The sequence below is a fragment of the Hyaena hyaena genome, unplaced genomic scaffold, assembly GCF_003009895.1.
Source record: "Hyaena hyaena isolate Hyena2069 unplaced genomic scaffold, ASM300989v1 scaffold_396, whole genome shotgun sequence".
Lineage (NCBI taxonomy): Eukaryota > Metazoa > Chordata > Mammalia > Carnivora > Hyaenidae > Hyaena > Hyaena hyaena.
The window spans coordinates 795649-820699 of record NW_024081027.1 but is presented as its reverse complement, the minus strand read 5'-3'; the positions used below and the strand labels follow the sequence as shown (position 1 = coordinate 820699).

At 63.1% G+C, this 25051-nt stretch overlaps 4 protein-coding genes across 5 annotated transcripts; all 4 read left to right on the top strand.

Annotated features, from left to right (window-relative positions):
* Positions 1–2006: 2006 nt before the first annotated feature.
* On the top strand, positions 2007–5245 carry LRRC8E (leucine rich repeat containing 8 VRAC subunit E). The gene is made up of 2 exons (XM_039251648.1): positions 2007–2159; positions 2972–5245. The coding sequence occupies exons 1-2, from the start codon at positions 2022–2024 to the stop codon at positions 5213–5215; spliced, it is 2382 nt and encodes a 793-aa protein (XP_039107579.1). The 5' UTR covers positions 2007–2021; the 3' UTR covers positions 5216–5245.
* A 2310-nt stretch (positions 5246–7555) lies between these two features.
* MAP2K7 (mitogen-activated protein kinase kinase 7) lies at positions 7556–17188 on the top strand. 2 transcript variants are annotated; one of them, XM_039251590.1, is made up of 12 exons: positions 7556–7749; positions 9446–9493; positions 12510–12651; positions 12817–12883; positions 13002–13115; positions 13198–13317; positions 13486–13593; positions 13689–13868; positions 13951–14031; positions 14150–14292; positions 14847–14892; positions 15002–17188. In XM_039251590.1, exons 1-12 carry the CDS (start codon positions 7626–7628, stop codon positions 15134–15136), a joined length of 1308 nt encoding a protein of 435 aa, XP_039107521.1. In that variant the 5' UTR covers positions 7556–7625; the 3' UTR covers positions 15137–17188. The 2 variants fall into 2 exon arrangements, with proteins under 2 accessions (XP_039107521.1, XP_039107522.1); XM_039251591.1 differs by lacking the exon at positions 9446–9493.
* Positions 17189–17582: 394 nt separating this feature from the next.
* On the top strand, positions 17583–20696 carry LOC120244838 (collagen alpha-1(III) chain-like). The gene is made up of 7 exons (XM_039251580.1): positions 17583–17649; positions 17768–17864; positions 18408–18544; positions 18641–18949; positions 19368–19488; positions 19593–19751; positions 20387–20696. Exons 1-7 carry the CDS (start codon positions 17583–17585, stop codon positions 20694–20696), a joined length of 1200 nt encoding a protein of 399 aa, XP_039107511.1.
* Positions 20697–21934: 1238 nt separating this feature from the next.
* SNAPC2 (small nuclear RNA activating complex polypeptide 2) lies at positions 21935–24410 on the top strand. Its single transcript, XM_039251561.1, has 5 exons — positions 21935–22131; positions 22696–22815; positions 22992–23060; positions 23318–23651; positions 23743–24410. Exons 1-5 carry the CDS (start codon positions 21949–21951, stop codon positions 24072–24074), a joined length of 1038 nt encoding a protein of 345 aa, XP_039107492.1. The 5' UTR covers positions 21935–21948; the 3' UTR covers positions 24075–24410.
* The last annotated feature ends 641 nt before the right edge of the window (positions 24411–25051 follow it).

Genomic DNA, 25051 nt, shown 5'->3' with positions numbered 1-25051 from the left:
TGGAAGCTTAATGGCAGGTTCCGACCATCCAGTGAGTCATGGAGACAGATAATGATAACCCCAGTGTCTGCCTCTGATGGTGTTGTGTATATACCTTGTTCCCTGGGAGCCGCTGGGGACCCTCGGTGTCGCTGCCGTCTTGCCTTTGATTGTAGTCTTGACATGGTGGATGCTACAGCTTCCGCCACTGCAAGGTGGACCCAGGCAAGAAGGTGGTCCTTGCCTGTGTACGTGGCATTTCTGTCGCCGCCCCAGGAGTCCTGTGCTTAGGACCTAAACAGCTGCGTGGTGTCCCTTACAGGGACAGGTCCCCAGGGCAGGGAGAACAGTGGCTGGCGGGAATGGGTCCTGGGTCTCTGGCTCTGGGTACCCACCTGCATCCCTATGCACACTCCAGGATGCCCCCGGGTGTCCCTCAGAGTGGCTACACTGTACACGTGGCCCCTGTTCCTTATCAACATGTGGGCTGTTGATAAGATCCCCTGATGATGGCACTGATACGCTGGGGCATTTCTACTCGGCTTTTCTTTTAGGACAGGGCATCACACTGAGGGTGAGGAATGGGGCATTGTGGGAAGGAGCCTGTGCTGTCTGTGCACCCCCCTGCCTGTGCCCGGTTCTGGGTGAGTCAGGGCCTGAGTCAGGGGGGTCCGGCCCCTGCCACCCCTATGTGAGGGCCTCCGATTAGAAGGTGTGGTGGACTACCTCGCCCTCAGCCTGCTGGGCAGGGGCTATATCCCGTATCCCTGTCCGCCTCTACCTCCTCCCTACCCGGGAGTCAGCCCGAGGCCTCAGGGACCTGGGGACTGAAAAAGGAGGCAGGGAAGTGTATGAGTAATTAGCCGAGATGTGGGCCAGGTTCCCCCTGGCCGGTGGACGGGCTGGCAGGAGCCGGATGCCTCTTCTCCATGCCCAGCCTCCAGGACACCCACATGGGAACAACAGGCGGTGCGGGGGAGCATGGATGCTATAAGAGGCAGTCCAGCCTGGGAGCCCCCTCGAAAGGCAGTGGGGGCCCTGCGGCCTCCCTTTCCTTCCGTCCAGCCTCAGGGAGAGAGGGAAGGAGGCTCCCCAGCTGCTTGTCTGGGAGGGTGATGTCCCAGCTTGTGGCCCCCGCCCCCGCGTGACTCGCTCCTGGCTGTCCCGTATCTGAAATAATGATACCTTGGTCTAAAGTGAAACCCGGGGACAGACAGAGTGGGCTGGCCGCCCAGGAGCCTGGCAGCCCAGCCCCGGCCCAGACAGTAGGTGTCACTCTGGCATTCTCCCTGAGTTTTGCATTTCCTGATCCTCTGCCCTGCGGCCACCTCGGCAAGCCCCTAGCCTCCCAATCAGAGCCCAGATTTCTGTTTTCTGCCCCAGCTTCTGGGCACTAATCCCACTAGAAACCCAGGTGTCCTAGTCTTCCTTCCCCTTAACTGACCAGCCTTCAGCATTGCCACTCCCTGCCCCTCAGGCCCTGTAACCAGAGCCAGGCTCCAGCCGGCTTTTCCGGTTGGAGGTTGGAGGTGGTGCCCGGAGCGCCCCTGAAGGGGGTGGGGGACCCACACCCCGGAAGTCCTGAGCCTCAGACGCTCTCTGGCCCAGCGGCAGAGACAGAAGGGGCTAGCCGTCCCGACACCAGATGTCTGGAACCAGAGCAGTAGAGCGAGTGTTTTGGGCTCGTCATCAAGGGTGGGAGATGGCTGGGTTCTGGGAGGAGGCCACTCAGGCAAGCTGGGGGACAGTGGCCCTGTGGACTGCCCTTCCTGACCTCTGGAAGGGGAGGCAGCGTCACATGGGGGCAGGGATCCCGGGGAGCAGAAGTGGTGAGAACCGTAGTAGTTTGGCTTCAGGAAGGAGGTGAGGTCTGGGGGAGAGGGGGAGGGAGCCACACAGCTCGCGCGTTCTGCCAGACTTGGGCAAGGCAGAGCAGAAACTGGGAGCAGAGGCTGTGCCTGGCTCCTCTGGGGGCCCACCACCAGACGCCCCCTTTCTTGAGGGTCTCTGCAACCCTTGCTTTCTCCTCTCCCATAGGAAAGATGATTCCGGTGGCCGAATTCAAGCAGTTCACGGAGCAGCAGCCCGCGTTCAAGGTGCTCAAACCCTGGTGGGACGTGCTGGCGGAGTACCTCACCGTGGCTATGCTCATGATCGGGGTCTTTGGCTGCACCCTGCAGGTAACGCGCAAGGCAGGCGCGGGGCCTGGACGCAGCGCGGTCTGTAGGGACTGGGGTCCAGATGCGTGAGAGGGGCGGGGCCAACGGGGGCGGGGCCTGGACGAAAGTGTAGTTGGCGGAGCACGCAGGGGGCGGGGCCCGGGCGTAGCTCGGCCTGTGGGGGTGGGACTTACGGGGGCGGGGCCTGTGTGAGCGGGTAGGAGAGGCGGGGCACGTGGGGGTGGGGCCCGAGGATTCCGGAGGTCTACCTGCTCAGAACCCACAGTTCTGGAGACTTGGAAGTGTGAAGTCCAAGTGTCGACAGGTTGTGTCTTTCTACGGGCTGGGAGGGAGCATGTGCGTGTTCCGTGCCTTTCTCCTGGCGGCCCCAGGCATTCTCTCATCTTCCCCCGGTGTGCACGTGTCTATGTGCAAATGGCTCCTTTTTATGAGCACAGTCATACTGGGTTAGGGCCCACCTTAGTGACCTCACCTTAACTTGATCAGATCTGCTCTGCAAAGACTATCTATCCACAGGTATTAAGGATTAGGACTTCAGTATCTTTTTCCGGGGTGGGAGGGAGGAGGATCAGGTATTAAGGATTAGGACCTCAGTATCTTTTTCCGGGGTGGGAGGGAGAGAGAGGATGCAATTCAACCTAACTCCCTTTTTTTCAGACAAAGACTGATACTCAGAAGTTTAGGGACTCTTCCAAAATCACAGCCAGCTGGGGACAGTCAGGGACTGGGGTCTCCCGCCTTCAGCTTGCCTTTCTCCCCCCAACCATGCGGGCCGTCCCAGCAACTTGGCCCTCTTTCCCCCTCATTCCCAGGTGACACAGGACAAGATCATCTGTCTGCCCAGTCACGAACTCCGGGAGAACTTATCAGAGGCCCCGTGCCAGCAACTGCTGCCCCGGGGCGTCTCTGAGCAGATGGGGGGCCTCCGGGAGGTAAGCGGCCTCAAGAACAATCTGGACCTGCAGCAGTACAGCTTCATTAACCAGCTCTGCTACGAGACAGCCCTCCACTGGTACGCCAAGTACTTCCCCTACCTGGTTGTCATTCACACGCTCATCTTCATGGTCTGCACCAGCTTCTGGTTCAAGTTCCCCGGCACCAGCTCCAAGATCGAGCACTTCATCTCCATTCTGGGCAAATGTTTCGACTCGCCGTGGACCACACGGGCCCTGTCCGAGGTCTCTGGGGAGAACCAGAAGGGCCCCGCCGCTGGACGGGCGACGGCGACCGTGGAGGCCTCGGCAGGGCCCGGAAAGGCCGATGAGGGTGAGAAGGAGAAGGTGCTGGTGGAGCCTGAGAAGGTGGTGACTGAGCCACCGGCCGTCACCCTGCTGGACAAGAAGGAGGGTGAGCAGGCCAAAGCCCTGTTTGAGAAGGTCAAGAAGTTCCGCGTGCATGTGGAAGAGGGGGACATCTTGTACACCATGTACATCCGGCAAACGGTGCTCAAAGTCTGCAAGTTCTTTGCCATCCTGGTCTACAACCTGGTCTACGTGGAGAAGATCAGCTTCCTGGTGGCCTGCAGGGTCGAGACCTCAGAGGTCACGGGCTACGCCAGCTTCTGCTGCAACCACACCAAGGCCCACCTCTTCTCCAAGCTGGCCTTCTGCTACATCTCCTTCGTGTGCGTCTACGGGATCACCTGTCTCTATACGCTCTACTGGCTCTTCCATCGGCCCCTCAAGGAGTACTCCTTCCGTTCCGTGCGGGAGGAGACGGGCATGGGTGACATCCCCGATGTCAAGAATGACTTTGCTTTCATGCTGCACCTCATCGACCAGTATGACTCCCTCTACTCCAAGCGCTTCGCCGTCTTCCTCTCCGAGGTCAGCGAGAGCCGCCTGAAGCAGCTCAACCTGAACCACGAGTGGACGTCCGAGAAGCTGCGGCAGAAGCTGCAGCGCAACGCCCGGGGCCGGCTCGAGCTGGCCCTCTGCATGCTCCCGGGGCTGCCCGACACCGTCTTCGAGCTCAGCGAGGTGGAGGCGCTGCGGCTGGAGGCCATCTGCGACATCACGTTCCCCCCGGGCCTGTCGCAGCTGGTGCACCTGCAAGAGCTCAGCCTCCTCCACTCGCCCGCCAGGCTGCCCTTCTCCTTGCAGGTCTTCCTGCGGGACCGCCTGAAGGTCATCAGGGTCAAGTGTGAGGAGCTCCGCGAGGTGCCCCTGTGGGTGTTTGGGCTGCGTGGCCTGGAGGAGCTGCACCTCGAGGGGCTCTTTGTCCCCGAGCTGGCTCGGGCGGCGACCCTTGAGAGCCTCCGGGAGCTGAAGCAGCTCAAGGTGCTGTCTCTGCGGAGCAACGCCGGCAAGGTGCCAGCCAGTGTGACGGACGTGGCCGGGCACCTGCAGCGGCTCAGCCTGCACAATGACGGGGCCCGCCTGCTGGCCCTGAACAGCCTCAAGAAGCTGGCGGCGCTGCGGGAGCTGGAGCTGGTGGCCTGCGGGCTGGAGCGCATCCCGCATGCCGTCTTCAGCCTGGGGGCGCTGCAGGAATTGGACCTCAAGGACAACCACCTGCGGTCCATTGAGGAGATCCTCAGCTTCCAGCACTGTCGCAAGCTGGTCACGCTCAAGCTGTGGCACAACCAGATCGCCTACGTCCCTGAGCACGTGCGGAAGCTCCGGGGCCTCGAGCAGCTCTACCTCAGCCACAACAAGCTGGAGACCCTGCCCACGCAGCTCGGCCTGTGCTCCGGCCTCCGCCTGCTGGACGTCTCCCACAACGGGCTGCGCTCCCTGCCGCCCGAGCTGGGCCTCCTCCAGAGCCTGCAGCATCTGGCTCTGTCCTTCAATGCCCTGGAGACCCTGCCCGAGGAGCTCTTCTTCTGCCGCAAGCTGCGGACGTTGCTCCTGGGCTACAACCACCTGAGCCAGCTCTCGCCCCAGGTGGGCACCCTCAGAGCCCTCAGCCGCCTGGAGCTCAAGGGCAACCGCTTGGAGGCGCTGCCGGAAGAACTTGGCAACTGCGTGGGGCTCAAGAGAGCAGGGCTCGTGGTGGAGGACACGCTCTACGAGGGCCTGCCGGCAGAGGTGCGGGAAAAAATGGAGGAGGAGTGAAGCGAAAGGTGGGGCAGGTGGAGGTGGAGGCCTTCTGGATGCTTCCACTCCCGAATCTCAACTATGGTCTTCAAGCCGGGTGGCCAAGAGGGCCCAGGCCAAGGAGACGAGGAGCAGACACATTAGCCTTGTGGGGTCCAGATGAGATCCTGGAACTGGTTTGTCTGAGAAGAGACAGGAAGCTGTGGATTTGGGGTGGAGCGTCATAGAGGGATTAACTCAGTCATAGGATTCGCAGACCAAACCCACCACACCTGTGTCTTTGGCTGGCTGGCCTGGCCTCCTCCTCCTGGACATTCTAGCTCAATTAGTGCCATATATGGGGGCGGGGCACATCCCAATGGGATTTCAACCCTTTCTCCCCCACCCCAAACAGCTTACATCTGGGGTTCTCTCCCAAGGAGGGAACACAGACATAAGGGACCAGCGACCGCCGCCCCCAACTTTGATGCCAATCCCTTATTTATAAGTTGTTTGCTCTGGACACGTGAACTCAGTAAAATGGTTCTCATATTTGGCTATGCATCAAAATCAACATCCCCAAAACAAAGCATCCCAGGCCCCGCCCCTGAAAGACTGACTCAGGTCTCGCTGGAGGCCAGGAACTTGTCCGTAAATAAGCATCCCAGGTAATTCTGATGCAGGTGGTCCTAGGCATGTATGTTGGGAAATGCTGACCTCCAGAATCTGGGTGTCCAGAGCAGGGATTCTGAACCCTTTTGAAGTCCTAGAACTTTTATAACATCTTATAAAAGTCAGGCACCTCCTTGCCCAGGAAAATGGACACACACGTGCGAAATTCCAAAGCTACTTCAGGCAGTCAACAGATTCCCCCACATTTTCCAGAGGGCCATTCACGGACGTCCGAAGGATGGCAGACTCCAGGGTTAACATCACTTGCTGTGGAGTTTATGTGCTTCTGAGCACAGGCAGGGACTTTTGTCTTTCCAGTGTTCTCGGTGTGACGGAGCATCTATCAGTGGGTGGTTAATAAATAATGTGATGAGAACTAAAATTTTGATCTCTGGTATCCACTCCACTTGTCTAAGCCTTCCATTTCGTTCAGACGAATGACAGGCAAGCAAGTGACACTAACGTGCCTGAACGAAGGATGTGAGTTTCTATTCCAGAAGCAGAGACAGATCGATCTCAACCTAGCAGGAGAAATTAGGTGGCATCTTCTGCTTCGCTTGTTTTTCTGGAGAACTCCTTTTCCTCTCCATTCCTTGTTATTCTCTCCACATTATTCTCTGTAAAAACAGTCTTTTATCTGTTTCACCCTTAAGTTGCCACCACAGGAGTCCCCACAAGCCTTCAATGCCCACCACTGTTCCTGTGCTGGCCCAGGAGTGGGTGGGGCATATGGCACGGCCTGCCTGACCCTGACTTCCTGGGACTGGATGCCTAGAGAGGTCTGCTAAATGCGAGCCTCTTTCTGGCAAGCGAGAGCAGAGACAAGCTGCTTTCTGAAAACCAGAATTACAGATGGGGACATTTCCCCGGCACCCAACAGACCAGTTTAAGCTACGAGGATGACAGGCTGAGGGGCATTAACACCAAAGCCCATCTTCTGCACTGTCCAGAAGCTGGGTTCACATTCCGGGGCGGGAAGATGAGGAAACGTCTTAAAACGTCCCAGGCAGGTCTGACCTAGAACTCCCTGGCCATGACCTTGGCCCCGTCGTCAAGATCAGGGGTCACGCCGCTAGATTCCTAAGGCAGCTACAGTGACCTGAGCCCTACCCAGTCCCTCCCGACAGTCCTTAGCCAACCTCCAGTTTGCTGAAATAGAAAGGGCTCCCCACGGGTGCCTAATTATGGTGAGGAGGCAGCAATTAGGCATAACACTGATCCTAATGAAGCACTGTCCCAGACGAGAAAGGCAGTTCTGAGGGAGCGTGGGTGCCACAGAAAACAGGCCGGGCGAGGAACAGCGAAAACCAGGTTGAGGATACATAGCAATAGCTACCCCCAGCAACAGCGGCCGAGGAAAAAGCCATGGTTGCGCATGCGCAGCAAAGGCATAGCGCGGGATTGCGTCTACCCCTCTGCACGCAGGCGCGCTGCTTTCCCCGCCTGCCGCTCTCAGCAGAACCGTGAATGGATTTCAACACGGTGTCTGGAGAGAGCGAGCGGGAGCGCGCGCTCCGAATCCGCGCATGCGCACCACGACCAGAGGGTTTGCACGTTGCCCGACGCGAGCTCTAGGTGGCATCATCCCGCTGGTCGGGAAGAAGCACGCATGCGCAGAGGTTAGCACGAGGAATGGGCGAGTGCGCACCGCGGACATGCGCCGTTCAGGGAGAGACGGCGGCTCGGCGGGGTCATCCAGGCGCAAGCGCAGTGCGGTGTTTGTCTGCCGGACTGACGGGCGGCCGGGCGGTGCGCGGCGGCGGCGGCGGCGGGGAAGATGGCGGCGTCCTCCCTGGAGCAGAAGCTGTCCCGCCTGGAAGCAAAGCTGAAGCAGGAGAACCGCGAGGCCCGGCGGAGGATCGACCTCAACCTGGATATCAGCCCCCAGCGGCCCAGGCCCAGTAAGCACAGCGGCGTGGGGGAGGGGGCGGGCGGGCGGGCGGGGCGCGCGCCGCGGGAAGCCCCGCCCCCGCCGTCAGGCCCCGCCCTCGCTTCCGGGGCGCTCTTGCTCCTCCTTCTCTCCACCCTACACCCCCTGCTGTCTGCTCGCGGGGAGAGGGTCACGGTGACCCAGGGGGGCGTGGGGCCGGCGGGCTCCCGAGAGGCCCTCCCCCAACCTAGGGGATTCCCCCTTACGGGGCCTATGAGCCTAGTTACCGGGCCCTAGAGCAATGCCTCCCCACCTGATGACCCGCCCCCTCACCGTGATCCTCGGAGCCTGTGTCCCGTCCCCTACTCCAGGAGCCGTGCTCCCCTTAATACAAGCGACTGTGACCACATCCAGATCCCCCGCAAACACGTACACGTCCCTTCCGACCAGATGATTTCACTCCTGCCATCTCAGTGACTGGCAGGAGGCCCCCGGGTCCTTGTCATATGGTTCAATGGATGGTCCACTCACATTCATACACGCGCACCTGGCCCGGCTGACATCTGAGGTTATTTGACCACATATAACCCCCGAGTCCTCTGACCTCCTTTTCTGTGACTGTGTCTGGTGATCCCTTTTTTCTAGGCTGGGACCTTGTCATCGGGCCTCGCAGACCCCCTCCTGCACACACCCTACTCACATACACGAGGCCTTCTTATAATACTTCGTCTTGGTGACTGTCTGGCTTCTCCAAAAATCCACACACCCAGCCTCCAGCCTGCCAACTTTGTCACCTGGCCTCAAGTGACTTCCCTGCACGTCCACGTTCACCTGGCCTAGGGGTACCTGAGGCCAGCGTGGGGACATCCAAGCCCATGTGCACCTCGCCTCTGTTCCCACTGTCCCTGGGACTGCCTGCCTGGTGTCTTACCGTTTGGAGTCAAGAGCTGCCCCTGCCCCCAGCACTCACACCTGATCAGGGGTTGCCATGGCCACTGTCCAGTCCCTTTGTTTTGTCCCACAGAACCCCCTCCCCAAATCTCTCAGCAGGAGGGCCTGAGGTCTTCACCCGCCCCACAGACTGACGAATAGCACCCCGCCACACACTTTCTGTCTCTCTCGTGAGCTAGCAACGGGCCCTCCTTCGTGTTTCTCCTGATGTGATCTGAGTAGCTTCTGTAGCTCTCCACGGGGTCGTCCTGATAGGAGGGGGGCCACGCTCCCACATCGGGGTATTACAGTCACTCCCTGCTCCTCCAGCCTCACCGCCCCCCACCCTCCCCGTGTGCAGTCCACTCCTCATCGCTCCCTCTTCTGACCTGGGGTAGCGTGGGCTCCTCCCTGGGGCAGAAAGCCCACCCAAGCCCGGAGGGTCCCCACTGGGCTCTGCGATTCTGCCTCCCGCAGCCGCGGCGTGGATGAGACAGGGCTGGGCCTGGGGCCTGCGGTGCCTTACGGGGTGGCTGTCCCAGGTGCAGAGTGAGGAGCGGTGGGGCCCGCGGTGGGCAGGCCCCCGAGGAGCCCCCTCCAGGCATCTGTGTCTGTGTCCGCTCCATCCCATCCTCCTGGTCCTCCCATCTCTGTGGTTTCTACCCGTCTCTGCAGCGGTGCCTCGCGCCTCCCAACTCTTCCTCGTTATGATTTGATTTCTTTTCTTTTGGACAAATCAGTTGTTTCTGTTGTGATTTATCGTGGTGTTGTTTTTTTTCTTCCTTTTCCCCATCCAGTTATTGTGATCACTCTAAGCCCTGCTCCTGCCCCGTCCCAACGAGCAGGTACCAGCCTTTTTATCATTGCCGCTTGGACATCTGCACCATTGACCTAACCGCTGCCCCGGCCGCAGAACGCCCTCCCCCATCGCCCCATGCTGTGTGCGGTGTGTGTGTGTGGTGTGTGCGCGCCTGCGCCTGTCACTCTTACTCTCTGTCCTTCCACCCGATCCACGATTAGTGATGTTTGGCCCACTTGGCCGCTTCTTCTGTGTTCTCTCACCTTCCACTTCTCCCTTCCTGGTGGGCTCAGTTTGGACTCCCCTGAAGAGGAAATGGGCTCCTTCACCGACCGGGAGCCTGCCACCGTGAGCGGTCACACATGTGTGTACGTGCATCAGGGGGAGAGAGCGATGGGGGCCAGGCTGTCACGCCGCGTGCGTTGATTCGTTCTGACAGCGCAGCGAACGGGTATTGCCCGCTGTGTGCCGGGTCTGCTCCAGGTGCCAGGGACCCGGGCTTCTTCCTTGTGCCGCTGACGCTCGCTGCCAATGAGCGTCCCCCTGGTCTGGGAGAGGCGGGGACAGCGGTGACGCCTCAGAGGAAAGACAGAGTAGAGCCAGGTTAGGGTTCTGCAGCACATGGGCCCATCGGGGAAGCCTCTGGAGAAGATGGGGTTTGAGCGCAGTCTCACGGGAGGTGGGGAACTGTGAGTGAAGGTGGAGAGAAGACAGCGGCCGGGGCCGCCAGTGGGTCTGGGAGCAGGTGTGTGTGTGTGTGTGTGTGTGTGCGTGCGCGCGTGCGTGCGTGTGTCAGAGAGAGAGAGATATACCAGCACACACCACATCTGGGTGGGGTCTAGTCCTGTTGGCGCTAGTGTAGGGAGAGCTAGATTGGGAGCTTTGTGTGTGTGTGTATGTGCGCGCGCACGTGTGTGTGAGACAGCATGGGGCTGGCACAGTTGGGGGCTCTTGGCATATGGTCTCTGTGTGGTGGGTGTTGGGTCATGCCGTGTGTGTGTGTGTGTGTGCGCGCGCGCGCGCACTTGTGTTGGGCTGGCGGCCTAGTACATCAGTGGCTCCTGTTGGCCATGTGCCTTCATGCTCTCTCTCCTTCTCTCTTTCTCTCTCTTTCAGCCTCTTGCTCTCACTGTGCTCTCCTGACCTGCCGCGTGGCCTGTCACCACCTCTGTGATCTCTGTTTTCAGGGCCTTTGTGTACCTCCCCCCTCCCCCCACCTTAGCCACCCCCACTGGCCCCACTCAAACCCCCACCATGCTTCAGTTTGAAGGGCCATAGCAACTGTCTGCGCACCCCCCCCCCCAGAAGTGCCCAGAAGGTAGGGGTGTGGTCCTCACCCCAGAGACCTGACGGTGCAGGGCAGCAAAGGCGCCCGGATACCCTCCAGGGGGTGAGAGCCTGGCAGTGTCCCCAGAGAGTCCAGATCTAGGGAGAGTGTGGGGGCCCTCAGTGTCCCTCAGGTGGTTGGGCCTGTGGGGGAGGGATTAGGACCCTGCCTCTAGCTGGAACAGCAGGGAGGGGCCCAAGGGGTGAGGCCCCCAGGCCAGTGCAGGGCGCCAGGCCTGGCCATCTCCCTGGTCCCCAGGGCTTTTCCTTTGCTCTTACCAGCCCTTAGCAAGTCTTGCATCCCATCTTCGATTGCAGGCTGGGGTCACTTGCCTGCCCCCTTGCTCTAGATGTGGTCAGGGTCCCCAGGCTGGCAAGGCAGGGAAAGGGCCCAGATGCCAGCAATTCGAGCATATTTGTCTCTGTCCATTGGGCACTGGGCCCACATCACAGGTGCTCGCAGAACTGGAGGAGGAAGGGGTGGGGTGGGCATGGCAGGAGATGTAGGTGGGGGGGCGGGGAGTGGCAGGCCCCAGGCCTCCTGGCCGCTCTCCTTGGAACGTTCCCTCTGGCCCCCCTTAGACAGCTCCTGGAGCCAGTGCCCTACCCAGCTAGGGGCCCCGTGCGGAGCACCTCCAGGGCCTCTGGGGGTAAGAGGGTTCAGTGGAGGGTCATGTGTCTTCTCCGGGGGCCACAGCGGTCTCTGCTCCCCAGCCCTGTTGCCAGCCCAGCCAGGGAGGATCGTAGCCACGCAGGGAACCTGCTGTCCTGTCCTGGGCCCCTGTCTGGCCTGTCTCTGCGGTGCCTCCTCTGGGCAGCTGGGCTTCAAGTCTTGGCTCCCATTTGTCTGTCTGTCTCTTGCCCTCCCAGCCCCCGAATGCCGCCTGCCCGTCCCGGGGTGCCCGCTGCCTGCCCGCTGCCTGCCCGCCTGCCTGTAGCATGCCCAAGCTGCCCGCATGCAGGCTGCCGAGAAGAACCGAACCCCACTGCCTGGCCCTCCCCCCGCCCCCCACCCCATCCCGACAGCCCTTGGAGGGGCCGTGCCACCTGGATGCCCTCACCCTAAGGACACAGGCCCAGCCTGGGGTCCTGCCCCCACCCATTGGCCCCAGCTCTGCAGGCCGAGCTGGGAGGCTCAGAAATGAGCCTGCTGGCTAGAGGGTGGCCCTCCCTGACCCTGGAACAGAACGTGGGGCAAGGCAGCTGGAAGCTTGCGTCCCTCGCTCGTTGTCTCCCTGGGGTGGTCCTCCCGATTCGTACTGGGCAGCCACGTTCAGTGCTGCCAGCGCGGCCAGAGCCAGGCCGATCCTGAGGCGGGGGGGGGGGGGGGGGGGGGGGGGGGGGGGGGGAATTCCTTCCTCATGTGGTCCAGAGCGTGGCCCTGGAGGCCCTGGGCCTGCTCCTGGGCAGAGGTGGGGAGGAGAGGGACACATCAGGAAGGCTGCCTGGCTGAAGGGTGCCATCAGCCTCTGGGCCTTGATCCTGTGTCAGCACAGACTTGGGGACAGTCCCTCAGCCTCTGGGGACCACTCCTCCCTGCCAGCCCACTCCATCTTCTTCCAGGTCAGGGGGGCAGGAGAAGGCACCCTGACAGTGGGGGGGGGGGGAGACCCTAGCTCCTCCAGCCCATGTCCGTGCTGGCCTACTGGATGCCAGGGAGGGGAAGACCAGAGTACCCCTGAGACCCCACGGTGCCAGCTAACCCCCTCACCCCTGGCTCTCACCCCCCTCCTCAGCCCTGCAGCTCCCGCTGGCCAATGATGGGGGCAGCCGCTCACCGTCCTCTGAGAGCTCCCCACAGCACCCCACGCCCCCTGCCCGGCCCCGCCACATGCTGGGGCTTCCGTCAACCTTGTTCACACCCCGCAGCATGGAGAGGTGAGCTGTGGACATGGGGCCAGCCGGCCGGTGTGGGAAGGCCATCGTGCCTGCCCCAGGGAGGAGGGGGGTGAGGTCTGTGGGAACCCCTATTTGATGGCGACCAGGGTGGCCTCAGTTTGGTTGGGACCATCCTCCACCGGGACCTCCTCCTCGTCCCCTCAGCATCGAGATTGACCAGAAGCTGCAGGAGATCATGAAGCAGACGGGCTACCTGACCATCGGGGGCCAGGTACCACCTCGCTCTGACCCCTGGGGGGGCGGGCAGGACGAGGTGGGGCTGGATCTCTGGGGGGGGGGGGTGGAGGCAGAGCCCCAGCCGACCCTCCAGCTCTGGCCGTCCTCGCCAGCGCTACCAGGCGGAAATCCACGACCTGGAGAACCTGGGTGAGATGGGCAGCGGCACTTGCGGCCAGGTGTGGAAGATGCGCTTCAGGAAGACAGGCCATGTCATCGCCGTCAAGGTGAGCCCCGCCCCCGCCCCAGGTGGGCGCCCCGCCCTGAGCCCTGGCACTAACCTCCCCCGCTCCCCAACCCCTCCTGCAGCAAATGCGGCGCTCCGGGAACAAGGAGGAGAACAAGCGGATCCTCATGGACCTGGATGTGGTGCTCAAGAGTCACGACTGCCCCTACATCGTGCAGTGCTTCGGGACCTTCATCACCAACGTGAGTCCGCCCCTGTGGGGGCCTCTGGCACTCCCCCGCCTCCCTGCGGGCTCCCCAGGTGTCCTTCTTGTGGATCTCTGGGTGTCCCCCCCCCCCCGCCCCGGCGCCCGCATGGGGTGGGCGGGTGGGTGCGGCCACCCCCCAAGCCAGCCTGTGCCGCCCCCGCAGACGGATGTCTTCATCGCCATGGAGCTCATGGGCACGTGCGCGGAGAAGCTCAAGAAGCGGGTGCAGGGCCCTATTCCTGAGCGGATCCTGGGCAAGATGACAGTGGCGGTGAGCAGCCCAGCAGGGGTGCGGGCGGGTGGGCGGCCCCCAGGGGCGGGCCCCCATGCTCCCGTCACGGGTGCCCTTCGCTGTCCTCACCGCAGATCGTGAAGGCGCTGTACTACCTGAAGGAGAAGCACGGCGTGATCCACCGTGACGTCAAGCCCTCCAACATCCTGCTGGACGAGCGGGGCCAGATCAAGCTCTGTGACTTCGGCATCAGTGGCCGTCTGGTCGATTCCAAGGCCAAGACGCGCAGCGCCGGCTGTGCCGCCTACATGGCCGTGAGTGGGAGCTGCGCGGCGGGGGCGGGGGGGACGCCTGGCCCGGCCCTGGAGGAACATCCTTCCCTTCTCCCGCCGGCAGCCCGAGCGCATAGACCCCCCGGACCCCACCAAGCCAGACTACGACATCCGGGCCGACGTGTGGAGCCTGGGCATCTCCTTGGTGAGCCGCAGGGCGCCTGCTCGTGGGCCGGGCCAGCCTTCTCTGGGGTACAGATGCGGGTGGCGAGCGAGGGTGGGGGCCCGGCCTGGCCCTCCCAGCCGGCCTGTCTCTCCCCCAGGTGGAGCTGGCCACGGGACAGTTTCCTTACAAGAACTGCAAGACAGACTTCGAGGTCCTCACCAAAGTCCTGCAGGAAGAGCCCCCGCTCTTGCCCAGTCACATGGGTTTCTCAGGGGACTTTCAGTCCTTCGTCAAAGACTGGTGAGGGCCCCCCGTCCTGGTGCTGTGCCCTGGGAGGCAGGGCAGGGGCAGCCAGGGTGGCTTGGGGCTGGCGTGGAATGGAGGACCCTCCCCCAACAGGGGTGGGGGCTGCTGTGGGCGAGAAGCCGGCATTCAGGGCAGGGATGTGGGCAGGAGCTGGGACCCAAGGCCGAGTTGGCCCTGTGGTCGATCGGCAGGATGGCCCTTGGGCTTGGCCGCGGGAGGTTGTGAACAAGCAGGTGTGCCCCAGGGCCGAGGGATCCGTGCGTCCCGTGGCGCTGAGCAGAATGATGCCTGCGTGGTGTCCACATTTGGTCGTCGTGCGGGAGAGCCCCAGCTCCCCTCTCCCGTGGGCAGCGCACAACCCAGTTGGGGCGTCCATCGGAGGTGGGGTTCCCAAATGCAGGCCCTGGGTCCTCTGGCCTCTCTGCAGTCCGCACAGGGCTGTGAGCACTCAGCAGCCTTCCCTTCAGGCTCGAAGACCCCTGTTTGGGAGGGAGGACAGCTGGGTCCTCTTCCTAGGCTCTGATTCTGTGTCCTCCCTCTCCTGGTAGCCTTACTAAGGATCACAGGAAGAGACCAAAGTATAATAAGCTACTTGTGAGTATTTGGGACCCCTTCCCCCCCGCCCCCCAATTGGACGTCCAGGGGCCTGATCCTTGCGCAGGGCCTCCTTGCTGGTCCTAAGCCCCACCCCTCGGGCCCGCAGGAACACAGTTTCATCAAGCGCTACGAGATGCTGGAGGTAGACGTGGCATCCTGGTTCAAGGATGTCATGGCGAAGACGGAGTCGCCGAGGACTAGCGGAGTCCTGAGCCAGCACCACCTGCCCTTCTTCAGGTAGCCCCGTGCTGGCGGCCAGCCCCACCGGGGCCAGGGGCGTGGCCACAGGCCCCCTCTTCCCCGCCTGGTCCCCCAGCTGCCCGCCAGGGGAGACCTGGGATCTGGACGGCTGCTGAGGGCTGAGGACAGAAAGTAGGGGGCGCCGAGCCACCCCCGACTCCCTGCCCGCCATCCGTGGACAGATGGGCTCGCCAGGCCCCAGCCCTTCCCGTCCCGGGGTCAGCCGGCCATGCGCGTCCCCCTGACAGACACTGTGAACGGAAGACGGCAGGCCGCGAGCAGACTCGCTATTTATTCAGTCGTAACCTCTGGGCTGGGGCGGCCCCCAGGGCCCGGGAGAGAGCTGCCCGTCCCGCCCCTTCCCTTCCCCCTCACCAACCGCTGTGTGCTGTCCCCTCCGCCTCCCCTCTGCAAACATGCTCCCCATGTCCATCCCCTCTTTCTCATCCCCCGTCTACCTCTCTGGCCTTCCCCACCTCCCTCCCTGCCTCTGCCTCTCTCCTGGCCCAGATTGGGCTCTGCCACCCCCTGGGGTGGGGGTGGGGGACCCCTGGGTCCACGTGGGTCTCCAGCAACGGCGAGTCGATCGGCTGGTGTCCTCGCCCCAGGAAGGCAGGCTGGGCGTTAACGACTACAGCTGGACCTGGGCTGGTCTCTCTCTCTCTCTCTCTCTCTCTCTTTCTTTCTCTCTCTGTCTCTCTTTGATCTCAGGGGGTCCTTTTTGGAGTTTATTGTATTTTATTGTACTTGGTGGGTGTTTGGGGGGTGGGGGGGAGAGCTTGTTCTCACGGGGTTTGTCGGTACCTTCAGAAACTTACCAAAGTCATGTTTAGCTGCTTGCGGTCGAGCCCCCTGACGGCCTGTGGGCACGGGCGTCTGGGGTCAGGGGCCAAGCCCCGAAGGTGGGCTCTGGGGGTGCTCCTCCTCCCTCGGAGCCAGCCCTTGGGGCTGGTGACTGGCCACAGCTTGGGGGGGGTGAGTCGAGGACCTCAGGGGGCATGGAGGGAGCCCAAGGGGCCGTGGCCACACAGGGTGGCATTCAGGGAAGGCGGGCACAGGGCACGCTGAGGGCAGCGGATGCTGCCGTGGCAGGGAGGTGGTGGAGGGAGTCAGTGGCAGGAGCGGGGCCATGGGGCCCCAGGGAGGCAGGGATGGAGGGTGCAAGGGGTGGGCATGGGGGTTCGAGGACGTGCGACAGGATAGAGGTGGGGCTGGCTGAGGGCTGGGCGTGTGCAGGCAGGTGCGCCCCCGTAGTGCCCCTGAGCGCCCCTCGACTCCCCCAGATCTGGCCAGTTCCCGAGCCCCATGCAGCAGCCGGAAGGGAGGGGGTGTGTTTCCTTTTTGTTGGTGATGCATGCAAATCAAGTGGACAACACAACAAAACAAAACACAAAAAAACCCACAGAACCACAAAACCAACCAACACCAAAGGTGAGGAACTGGGCTGGATGTAGCTGAAGCGGTTTAGACCTGGGCGTCCCCAAACCCTCATCTGCCCCGTGGACTCCTGTTCCGCACTCACAAAATGCCGCATGTTTAAAAGTACTCGAGTTCTCTGCTCTTTGTCCCCCCCCCCCCCCCAGAGGGGACCGGCCACCTTCTCTCCCCCTTTTGTGAGGGGATGGAGGCAGGGTGGGGTCGCCGACAGGCCTGGTCCCCCACCCTCCCTCGCCTGGCCCAGCCAGGGGGAATTTGTGGGTAGCTGGAAGGTTCCATGGCTGGTCCCAGGGCCAGCACAGGCCCTAGGCTGGCCGCCTGGATTTAATTTTATTTAACTATTTTCTGTTTTGTGTGTCTGCCCGCCCCTGCCCCCCTTCAGTGTTAAGTGGGAGTTCTGGGGGAACCTCTTCCCCTCTGCCTCTTTCCTGGCTTCCCCTCCGTCACCGGTCACCAGCCGTCCCTCTTGACCAGGCAGAGGGTGGAGTGGGCGGGCAGGGGCCTGGGGTGGCCCACAATCCCTTCTCTGGTCGCCAGTATTCCTGTCCCTTTTTAAAATGAAATGCCCTCGTTTGTAAATCCTTAGACGCTTGAGAATAAAACCCCTCTTCTTCCATCGCGTCTGTGGTATGTCTTGAACTGGGCAGGACGGGGCGGGAAGAGGTGGGAAGGGGTCGTGAGCCCGACCTTGGGGGCTGGGGGAGCCATGCCATTCCTCCGGCAGATGAGGCCTCTGTGTGGAGGGGACACGAGCAGAGCCAGGGCCTGGCAGGGTGGTACTTGTACTGAGTTCCCCCAGACCTCCCCGCCCGCTACCACCCCAATGGCCGCAGGTTGGCCAGAGTGGAGCCCTTAATCCCTGGCAGGCCTTGGGCGCCCGTTCTGACGCGCACCCTTCAGTCCGCCGCCCCCGCTCCCTGCCTGCTGGGTGGCCGCTCAGCCAAGGACAGGGCTGCCTGCCCACCCGCTGGCGCCTCCACTGCAGGGGTGCAGCTGACTGCGGGTCCAGCATGCCGGGGGCTGCGCTCCTGCTGGCCCTGCTCCCGGGGGTCTTCACCTTGCCTGGCGGGCCACCGGGTATGTAGAGGCTGGGGATGCGGCCCATCACCCAACCATCCCTGTGCTGCCCTTCCAAACTCTGCCTGGGGGAGGGGGTGGGTGGTGGGTGGGGTCTGCCTCTGTGTCCCGTTTCCAGATGCTCCTGGACCCCCAAGGGAGAGGAGTGTGCACGTGCCTTTAGGAAACGTGGCGGGGGTCCTAAATGAGAACACTCGACAAGGAGCTGAGGGCGTGTGTGTGTGTGTGTGTGTGTGTGTGTGCGCGCGCGCGCGCGCGTGCCCACCCAGCTACGGCTGCCGTCGGTGAGGAACTTGGCCAAATGCAGAAGCCGGACACCCTCTGAGCTTCAGCTGTGCCGAAGGGCAAGGAGACGGCAACTTCCTTTCCCCTCTCCCCATGGTCACAGTACCCTTGGAAAAGAAGGGGTGGGGCCAGCACCCTCCCTGAAAGCTGTCCTGTACCCCGCAACTACCCCCAGCCCGGGATTCTCTGGCCCGCTGTGGGTGGAGAAATCGAGGTCTGGGCAGAGGCTCTCCTGTCCTTGCGCCCAGCCTCAGCTGCTGGGCTGTGGACGTCCGCTGGGTTTTCAGGGGACACAGCGACTCTGCCAGCAGTGAGCCGGGCACGGAGCCGAGCATGGGTACATCCCTCGCCGCAACAGCGCCCATTTTCCTAAGGAGGCGGCAGAGGCGGGGAGGTTGGGTCACTCGCCTGGAGGGGCTGGGCTGAGGGCCGGCGCGGCCCCGTTCCTCCGGGCTGCCCTCTCTCCCCGCCAGCGCCCCCATTCCCGGCGGCGCCCGGGCCCTGGCTGCGCCGCCCCCTTTTCAGCCTGGAGCTGTCCGACGCGGAGGACGCCTTCCCGCGCCGCGCGGGGCCGCTCGAGGTCCCCGCCGACAGCCGCGTCTTCGTGCAGGTGAGGACGCGGGGCGCGCCGGGGGGGGGGATGAGGGGGGACGCGGGTCGGGCCTGATGCGGGGCGGCAGCTGCTGACGGCGACCCCGCCCCCTAGGCGGCCCTGGCCCGTCCCTCTCCGCGCTGGGACCTGGTTCTGCACCGCTGCTCAGTGACGCCGTCCTCACGCCCGGCCCCGGGGCCCGCCCTGGCGCTGCTGCGCGGGGGCTGCCCCGCCGACTCCTCGGTCGCCTTCCCGCCACCGCCGCCGCGCCCGGGTGCTGCCCGTCCCGCGCGCTTCAGCTTCCGCCTGCGCCCGGTCTTCAACGCCTCGGTGCAGTTCCTGCACTGCCAGCTGAGTCGCTGCCGCCGCCTCCGGGGAGCCCACCGGACGCCTGCGCCTCTGACGCTGCCGCCGCCCTCGCTGGTGCGCGGGCACACGGCCGGGAATCTGGGCGCGTGGGCCATTTGGGGGCTGGGCACGGGCCCTCTGGCCTCTAAAGGAGGACCACCTTGGAGTCTGGGTACCTAGGGGGCCGACGCTATGGTCCCTGGGAGCTGGGGATAGTCACTGGGTCTCTCAGACGGGTGACTGGGCAGAAGGATCGAGAGGGGGAACCAGGGTTCCTCAGCGGACGGGAATGAGCACTGGGCTTGCTCGGGGCGGGGCTGTGTGGCTGGATGCAGAAGGTGGCCAAAGGGCCAAATTTCTGGTTATCTAATGTTCTCAGAGAATCGGGTCGTGTAACCTTGAGAGCTGGACACTTAGATCTCTTGGGAGCCCTGGGGACAGGCCCCTGAACCCTGGGGCCTGACACCCCCATCCCTTGCCTCCTGCTCCCCAGTGTCTGCCTCAGGACGAGGCGTGCGCGGGCGCCGGCAGCGGCGAGGGCCCGGGCGCCGACAGCCCCCACCTGCACACGCTGACGCAGCCCATCGTGGTCACGGTGCCGCGGCCACCCCCCAGTGAGCGCGCAGTTCTCCTCCGCAGGGGTCCCTGGGGCCGGGGGAGGGGAGTGGGAAGGGCATCTGGGGCCCAAGCCCCGTCTCCGTGTTGCTATTTCTTACAGGGCCGTTCAAGGGCGTCCCCGGCCGAGCCGTGCGCCCCGAGCCGCCTGCGCCAGCCCCGGTGGCCCTGGAGCCCGCGCCGGTGGTGGCGCTGGTGTTGGCGGCCTTCGTGCTGGGCGCCGCGCTGGCTGCTGGGCTCGGCCTCGTCTGTGCGCGTTCAGGTAGCAAACTCCGCCGGGGTCCGCAGCCTATTCCCGGGAGTCCGACCCGGGGGCGCCGCGACACAGCAGGTGGGGCTGGACCATTCCCAGACCCGCCTCCGCTAAGCCCGCAGCAGCCCCCAGGGGGCGCTCTTGCCCCGAGCCAATGAGCGGCACCCCCGGCCGCTCTGGAGCCTGCCTCTCCTTCCCAGCGCCCCCAGCCCCCGGCGCCGCCCCGAGAGACTCGCCCAGAGGCCCCCAGCCCAGGAGGCCCCAGTGAGGTAGGAACATTTGGGGGGGGGGTTGTAACGTGGGGCCAGCTGGAAGAGAGAGGTGATGATAATGACTCTTCACAGGCTTTCCCTTGTGCCGGGGAGTGTGCTGAAGGCTTCACGCCTATGAATTAATCCTCGTAACAACTTCCAGGCAGATACTATTATAAGCCCCATATTAGAAACGAGAAACATGGGCCACTCTCTGAAGTCATTTGTCGAAGGTCAAAAAATTTGGTGGCGCTGATTCAAACTCGGGCCCTGGGTCACCCACTGCCAACTTCGGGCTCTGTGTCACAAAAGGGGTCCTCAAACGTCGGACAGACACTAAGCTGGGAGAGTTCGCGACTCAGACCTAACACTCACCCTCACTCCCGCACACAGATTGATGGAGGAGGCCAATGATCAGCTGGGAAGGGGGTGTCCTCTCCTTCGCGCAGCGGGGGTAGCCCCTCCCCAGGGCTGGGGCGCCCCCAGCAAGGTCCTGAGACACCAGCCACGCCTCGAGCCAGGCCCGCCAGGACTGGACCGGCCGAGGTCGACCTCGGACCTGATGGGACCAGTCTCAGCGTCCTGCACCTCCGGCCCCCGACCCGCTCCTCCGCACACCCTCCCACCTGGGCCCCAAATAAACGTCTGGTCTGACCTGTTGAGTTTTGAAGTCTGCGTCGTCGTGCGCTTGGCGCCGGTGTAGGGGGCAGGAAGCAGAGGCCTCGGACCAGGATTTAGGGGGTTCCGGACCGGAAGAAGTCCAGACTGGAGGGCTTGGGGGCCGGGCTGATACACCCATATATACGTGTGCAGATGAGGGCCAGGGGACATCCAAGGAGTTTTGTCCTAAACAAAAAGGCACACCCAACCCCACCTGCTTACGTTTTAAGTAAGCTCCGCCTCCTTCCTCAATCCCTGCACCGGCCCACCGGCCGCCAGCGATCTTCCCAAAGCCGGGCCTTTTCCGCTCTCCACCCCCGCCACCTGGACCCTGCTCTCGCCAAGGCCTCCACCTCTGCTCCAGGCTCCTACTGGCCTCGTCTAGAGCTTTTTTTTTTTTTTTAATGTTTATTTATTTTGAGAGCGACAGAGCATGAGCGGGGGAGGGGCAGAGAAGGGGTTCAGAATCCTAAGCAGGCTCAGAGCCCAATGCGAGGCTTTAACTCACTAACGGGGAGATCGTGACCTGGGCCGAAATCTGACCGCTTAGCCGGCTGAGCCACGCAGGCGCCCCTCCTCTCCGCCTGGTCTAGAGCTTTTTTTTTTTTTTTTTAATTTATTTATTTCTAGGAGAGAGAGAGAAAGCGTGAGCAGGGGAGGGTCAGAGAGAGAGGGAGACACAGACTCCGAATCAGGCTCCAGGCTCTGAGCTGGCAGTCAGCACAGAGCCCAACGCGGGGCTCGAACCCACGAACCGCGAGATCATGACCTAAGCGAAAGTCGGACGCTTAACCGACTAAGCCACCCAGGCGCCCCATGGTCTAGAGCTCTTAAATAAACGTCTCCTGTCCCAGTTCTTCCCTTCCCTTGAGCAGGACTACCTCATTTTACAAATGAGTAAACTGAGGCGAGACTCGGCCAAATCACTTGCTCTAGGTCAGGACCCCACAGCCCAGGATCTTGGCTACGACTGGACAGCTGCCTTCCAGCCAGGGTCCACTCCTTTTGGAGAAACAAAGCGCACAGGAGCGTCACAGGAATGGAGGGAAGGGCACGAGATCTACGGTCTCGGCTCCAGTTCTCGAATGAGATAAAATGCAGGCGGGGAGGGGTGTGTGTGTCTCATTCGTCCCCGCCTCGGTTCTCAGGCCAGTCTCTCCATCCTTTTGGCCGCAAACGCGGAGCCACGCCCCCATCTGTTTTCGCCTCCGCGCCGCACTTTTTGATCCCAGCGGCCCCCGTAACCCCGCCTACCAGGGAAACGTGCCCGGAGCGCCGACTCCGCCCCCGCCGGCATGAAGCCTCCACAGCGGCGGCGAGCGGCCCCGGCGCGCTATCTGGGTGAGGCGACCGGCCCTGCGGCCTGGAGCGCTCGCGAGAAGCGGCAGCTGCTACGACTGCTGCAGGCGCGGCAGGGCCAGCCGGAGCCGGACGCCGCTGAGCTGGCTCGAGAGCTGCCGGGCCGCAGCGAGGCCGAGGTGAGGGGTCCTGGCAAGGACGCGGGGCTGGAGGCGGGATTAGGATGTGGGCGGAGCATCCTTGCGGTCGAAGGGCGTGGCGTGGGCGGGACGCGCGCGATGCTGGGGGCGGGGTGAACATGGGAGCAAGGCTGGGGGCGGGGCGTATGTGAGGATGAGGGGCGGGGCAAGGTGGAGGCTGAGAGTGGGAGAGGCTGAGAAGTCGGACTCTATAAGGCGGAGTGGAGGCCAGGAACTGGGCGGAAAGGGCATCGGGGCCTGGCGGGAGTGAGGCAGAAGTGAGAGGAAACGAGGCCGAATGGGTGAAGCGGGGAGGTGAATGGGGTAGTACTTAGCAGGGGGTGGGCCCTGGCTGCGGGGAGGAACCCGAACTGACCTGGGCCTTACCTCTTACTGAGTGGCTGGTCGCATCTGGGGCCTCGTCCCCGTGCAGAGTCACTGAGATCCTTAACACCTAGCGGTAGGCTAGAGAGCGGTGCCGGTCCTGGAGCAGGCGGTCGGCTGTGGCTTCTCTCCCCAGCCCCAGGCGTATAGAAAGCCCATTTGGCCTGCTCTCTTCCCCAGATCCGGGACTTCCTGCGGCAGCTCAAGGGCCGCGTGGCCCGGGAGGCCATTCAGAGGGTGCATCCAGGTGGCCCGCAGGGTCCAAGACGTCGGGAAACACAGACCCCGGCCCCCATCGAGGTGAGGCAGGACAACGTGCCCCCCCACGGCTGGCCCCTGGGACGTGGTGTGGGTGTTGCGGGGGGTGGGGGTGGAGGGTGATAACCTGGTCAGGGATCCCCGGGAGGGGCAGGGCTTGGGGACCCCTGAGGGTTGATCCCTAGGCCCACCGTGTACTTTACGGCCTCCCCATCCAGGTATGGATGGATCTGGCCGAGAAGCTAACAGGCCCGCTGGAGGAAGCCCTGACTGTGGCCTTCTCACAGGTAGGATGGGGTGTACATGTACATGTCTAAATAAGGGGGGCTGGGGTCCTGGAACCTTCCCCTTTCCAGCTTTGTGACCCCAGCCAGTCACGGAACACGCTGAGCCCCAGCGACCCGGCTTCTGAGGCTTCACCTGAATGTGACGCCTAACAGAGGACGGTGAGCAGGTGGAAGTGGAGGGCTCAGCCTTGTGCAGGGTAGGGGGGTGGCTGATGGGAGGACTGTGCCTTCCCCTCCCTCATGTCTCTTCCCGCCAGGTGCTCACCATCGCAGCCACAGAGCCCACCAGCCTCCTGCACTCCAAGCCCCCCAAACCTACACAGGCGCGTGAGAGGCAACTGCTGCTCAGCGCCCCTGGAGGGCGGGAGGACTCAAGCCCTGAGACCCCTGGCTCCGACCCCAAAACGAATGGTCCCGCCCCTGAGGCCTCTGGTCCCGCCCCTGAGACAAATGACCCCGCCCCCGAGGCGCCTTGCGAATCCCTGGCCGACCCATCGGCTGAAGGAGACTTCTCCGTGGACTTTGAGAAGATCTACAAATATCTGTCCTCCATCTCTCGCAGTTGCCAGGGCCCCGAACTTTCTGCAGCCGGTGAGGATAATGGGCAGGGGCTGAGCGGGCGGGAGTCCCAGGTAGCAAGCCCCGCCCTCCCCTCACCCTTCTCCTCTCCATCCGTTACCAGAGGCAGCCGTGGTCCTTGACCTGCTGCTGGCACTTCCGGAGGAGCTGACCAGCCTCCCCTGCGCCGCCCTGATGAAACATCTGTCGAATACGTACGCGCGCCTGACGGCCCCCCAGCTGGACCCCGCTGCTGAGGGCCTGGGACCCGGGGCTGAGAATGGTGGGACGAGCCCCAGGGGGCAGGGGGAGGCCAGCCAGGCCATGCCCCGGGGCCCTGACAATGCTGCGCCCAGTGAACCAAGGTCTGCTTGGCAAGCAGCTGGGGTCTGCCCCCTGAACCCGTTCCTGGTGCCCCTGGAATTTCTGGGCCAGGCAGCCACCCCTGCAAGGTGAAGGGACACCAACCAGAGCAGGCAGAGGACACACCGGACGTCTGTGAGCCCCTGGCCCTCAGTCCTGCCTGGGCTGGCACTGGGTTGTCATCAGTCGTGGCAGAAGGTACTGGACACCGTGGGCGTTCTAGGGTAGCTATTAGGCCGGCTGATCCGGCGGGGCTGTCCGCAACAAGCGCAGCTGGACAGGCGTTTGGCCATGGAACTGAGGTGGCTCTGGCCAGGCAGGCTTGGCTAAAGCCAGTGTCAAATCCAGCCCCCCTCCCCCAGCTCCTGTCTCTTCCTACATGCTGTATGCTGTGTCCTGTACCTGTGAGTAAAGTTCTTGTCAATCTGCCTTCTCCCTTTTTCTGTGCATTAAAGATGGGGGTGGAGGCCCCAAGTGCCAGAAGGAGAAGCCAGAGGTAGGAGCGCCAGAGCTGGGTCCCAGGCACCCAGTCGGGGGCATGCAGGGAGGAAGGCCAGTCCTCACTAAAGGCTGCCGCGACCAGGTCCGGTTCGGTGCCACCTGGAGTGACCTTGGGCTGGCCGTGAGTGGGACCTTTGGGGACCGTGTAGAGGACAGAGGCCTGATCCTGACAGGTGTGAGTGAAAGGTTTTCAGAGCAGGAGACCTCACATCACACAGATGAAGGGGAGAAGCCAGCAGAGTAGGCAGGTGGGAGGAGCCAGGCCCCAGGTAGGGGCCAAGGGGTAGGAGTGGGCAGGGGCCTCCTGTGGCGGGAGGTGGGAGGGAGGAGAGTCCCTGAGGTGGCCTTAGGGAAGCAAGGAGCGGGGAGGGGGGGAGCTGGAGGGGCCTTAGGAGCAGGGAGGGAGGAGCTGAGCTGGGTAGAGGCAGGGCCCTGGCCGCTGGGTCTCCCAGCAAGGGGTCCCCCTTCATCCGCCTGCCTGGGGGTGTAGATTCGGGACGGGTTGGGGAGAGTGTGGCAGGGGAACTGAGCATCCTCCCACAGCACTGCCCCCCCCCCCCCAGCCTAAC

Bases quoted from the DNA above. Each gene is read 5' to 3' on its own strand.
- LRRC8E (XM_039251648.1), top strand. From the start codon at position 2,022: ATGATTCCGGTGGCCGAATTCAAGCAGTTCACGGAGCAGCAGCCCGCG. The intron at 2,160-2,971 runs GTAACGCGCAAG...CCTCATTCCCAG, and splicing joins TCTTTGGCTGCACCCTGCAG to GTGACACAGGACAAGATCAT.
- MAP2K7 (XM_039251590.1), top strand. From the start codon at position 7,626: ATGGCGGCGTCCTCCCTGGAGCAGAAGCTGTCCCGCCTGGAAGCAAAG. The intron at 12,884-13,001 runs GTACCACCTCGC...CGTCCTCGCCAG, and splicing joins ACCTGACCATCGGGGGCCAG to CGCTACCAGGCGGAAATCCA. The intron at 13,869-13,950 runs GTGAGTGGGAGC...TCCCGCCGGCAG, and splicing joins GCTGTGCCGCCTACATGGCC to CCCGAGCGCATAGACCCCCC.
- LOC120244838 (XM_039251580.1), top strand. From the start codon at position 17,583: ATGCCGGGGGCTGCGCTCCTGCTGGCCCTGCTCCCGGGGGTCTTCACC. The intron at 18,545-18,640 runs GTGAGGACGCGG...CCCGCCCCCTAG, and splicing joins ACAGCCGCGTCTTCGTGCAG to GCGGCCCTGGCCCGTCCCTC. The intron at 19,752-20,386 runs GTAGCAAACTCC...TCCCGCACACAG, and splicing joins CCTCGTCTGTGCGCGTTCAG to ATTGATGGAGGAGGCCAATG.
- SNAPC2 (XM_039251561.1), top strand. From the start codon at position 21,949: ATGAAGCCTCCACAGCGGCGGCGAGCGGCCCCGGCGCGCTATCTGGGT. The intron at 23,061-23,317 runs GTAGGATGGGGT...TCTTCCCGCCAG, and splicing joins TGACTGTGGCCTTCTCACAG to GTGCTCACCATCGCAGCCAC. The intron at 23,652-23,742 runs GTGAGGATAATG...ATCCGTTACCAG, and splicing joins CCCCGAACTTTCTGCAGCCG to AGGCAGCCGTGGTCCTTGAC.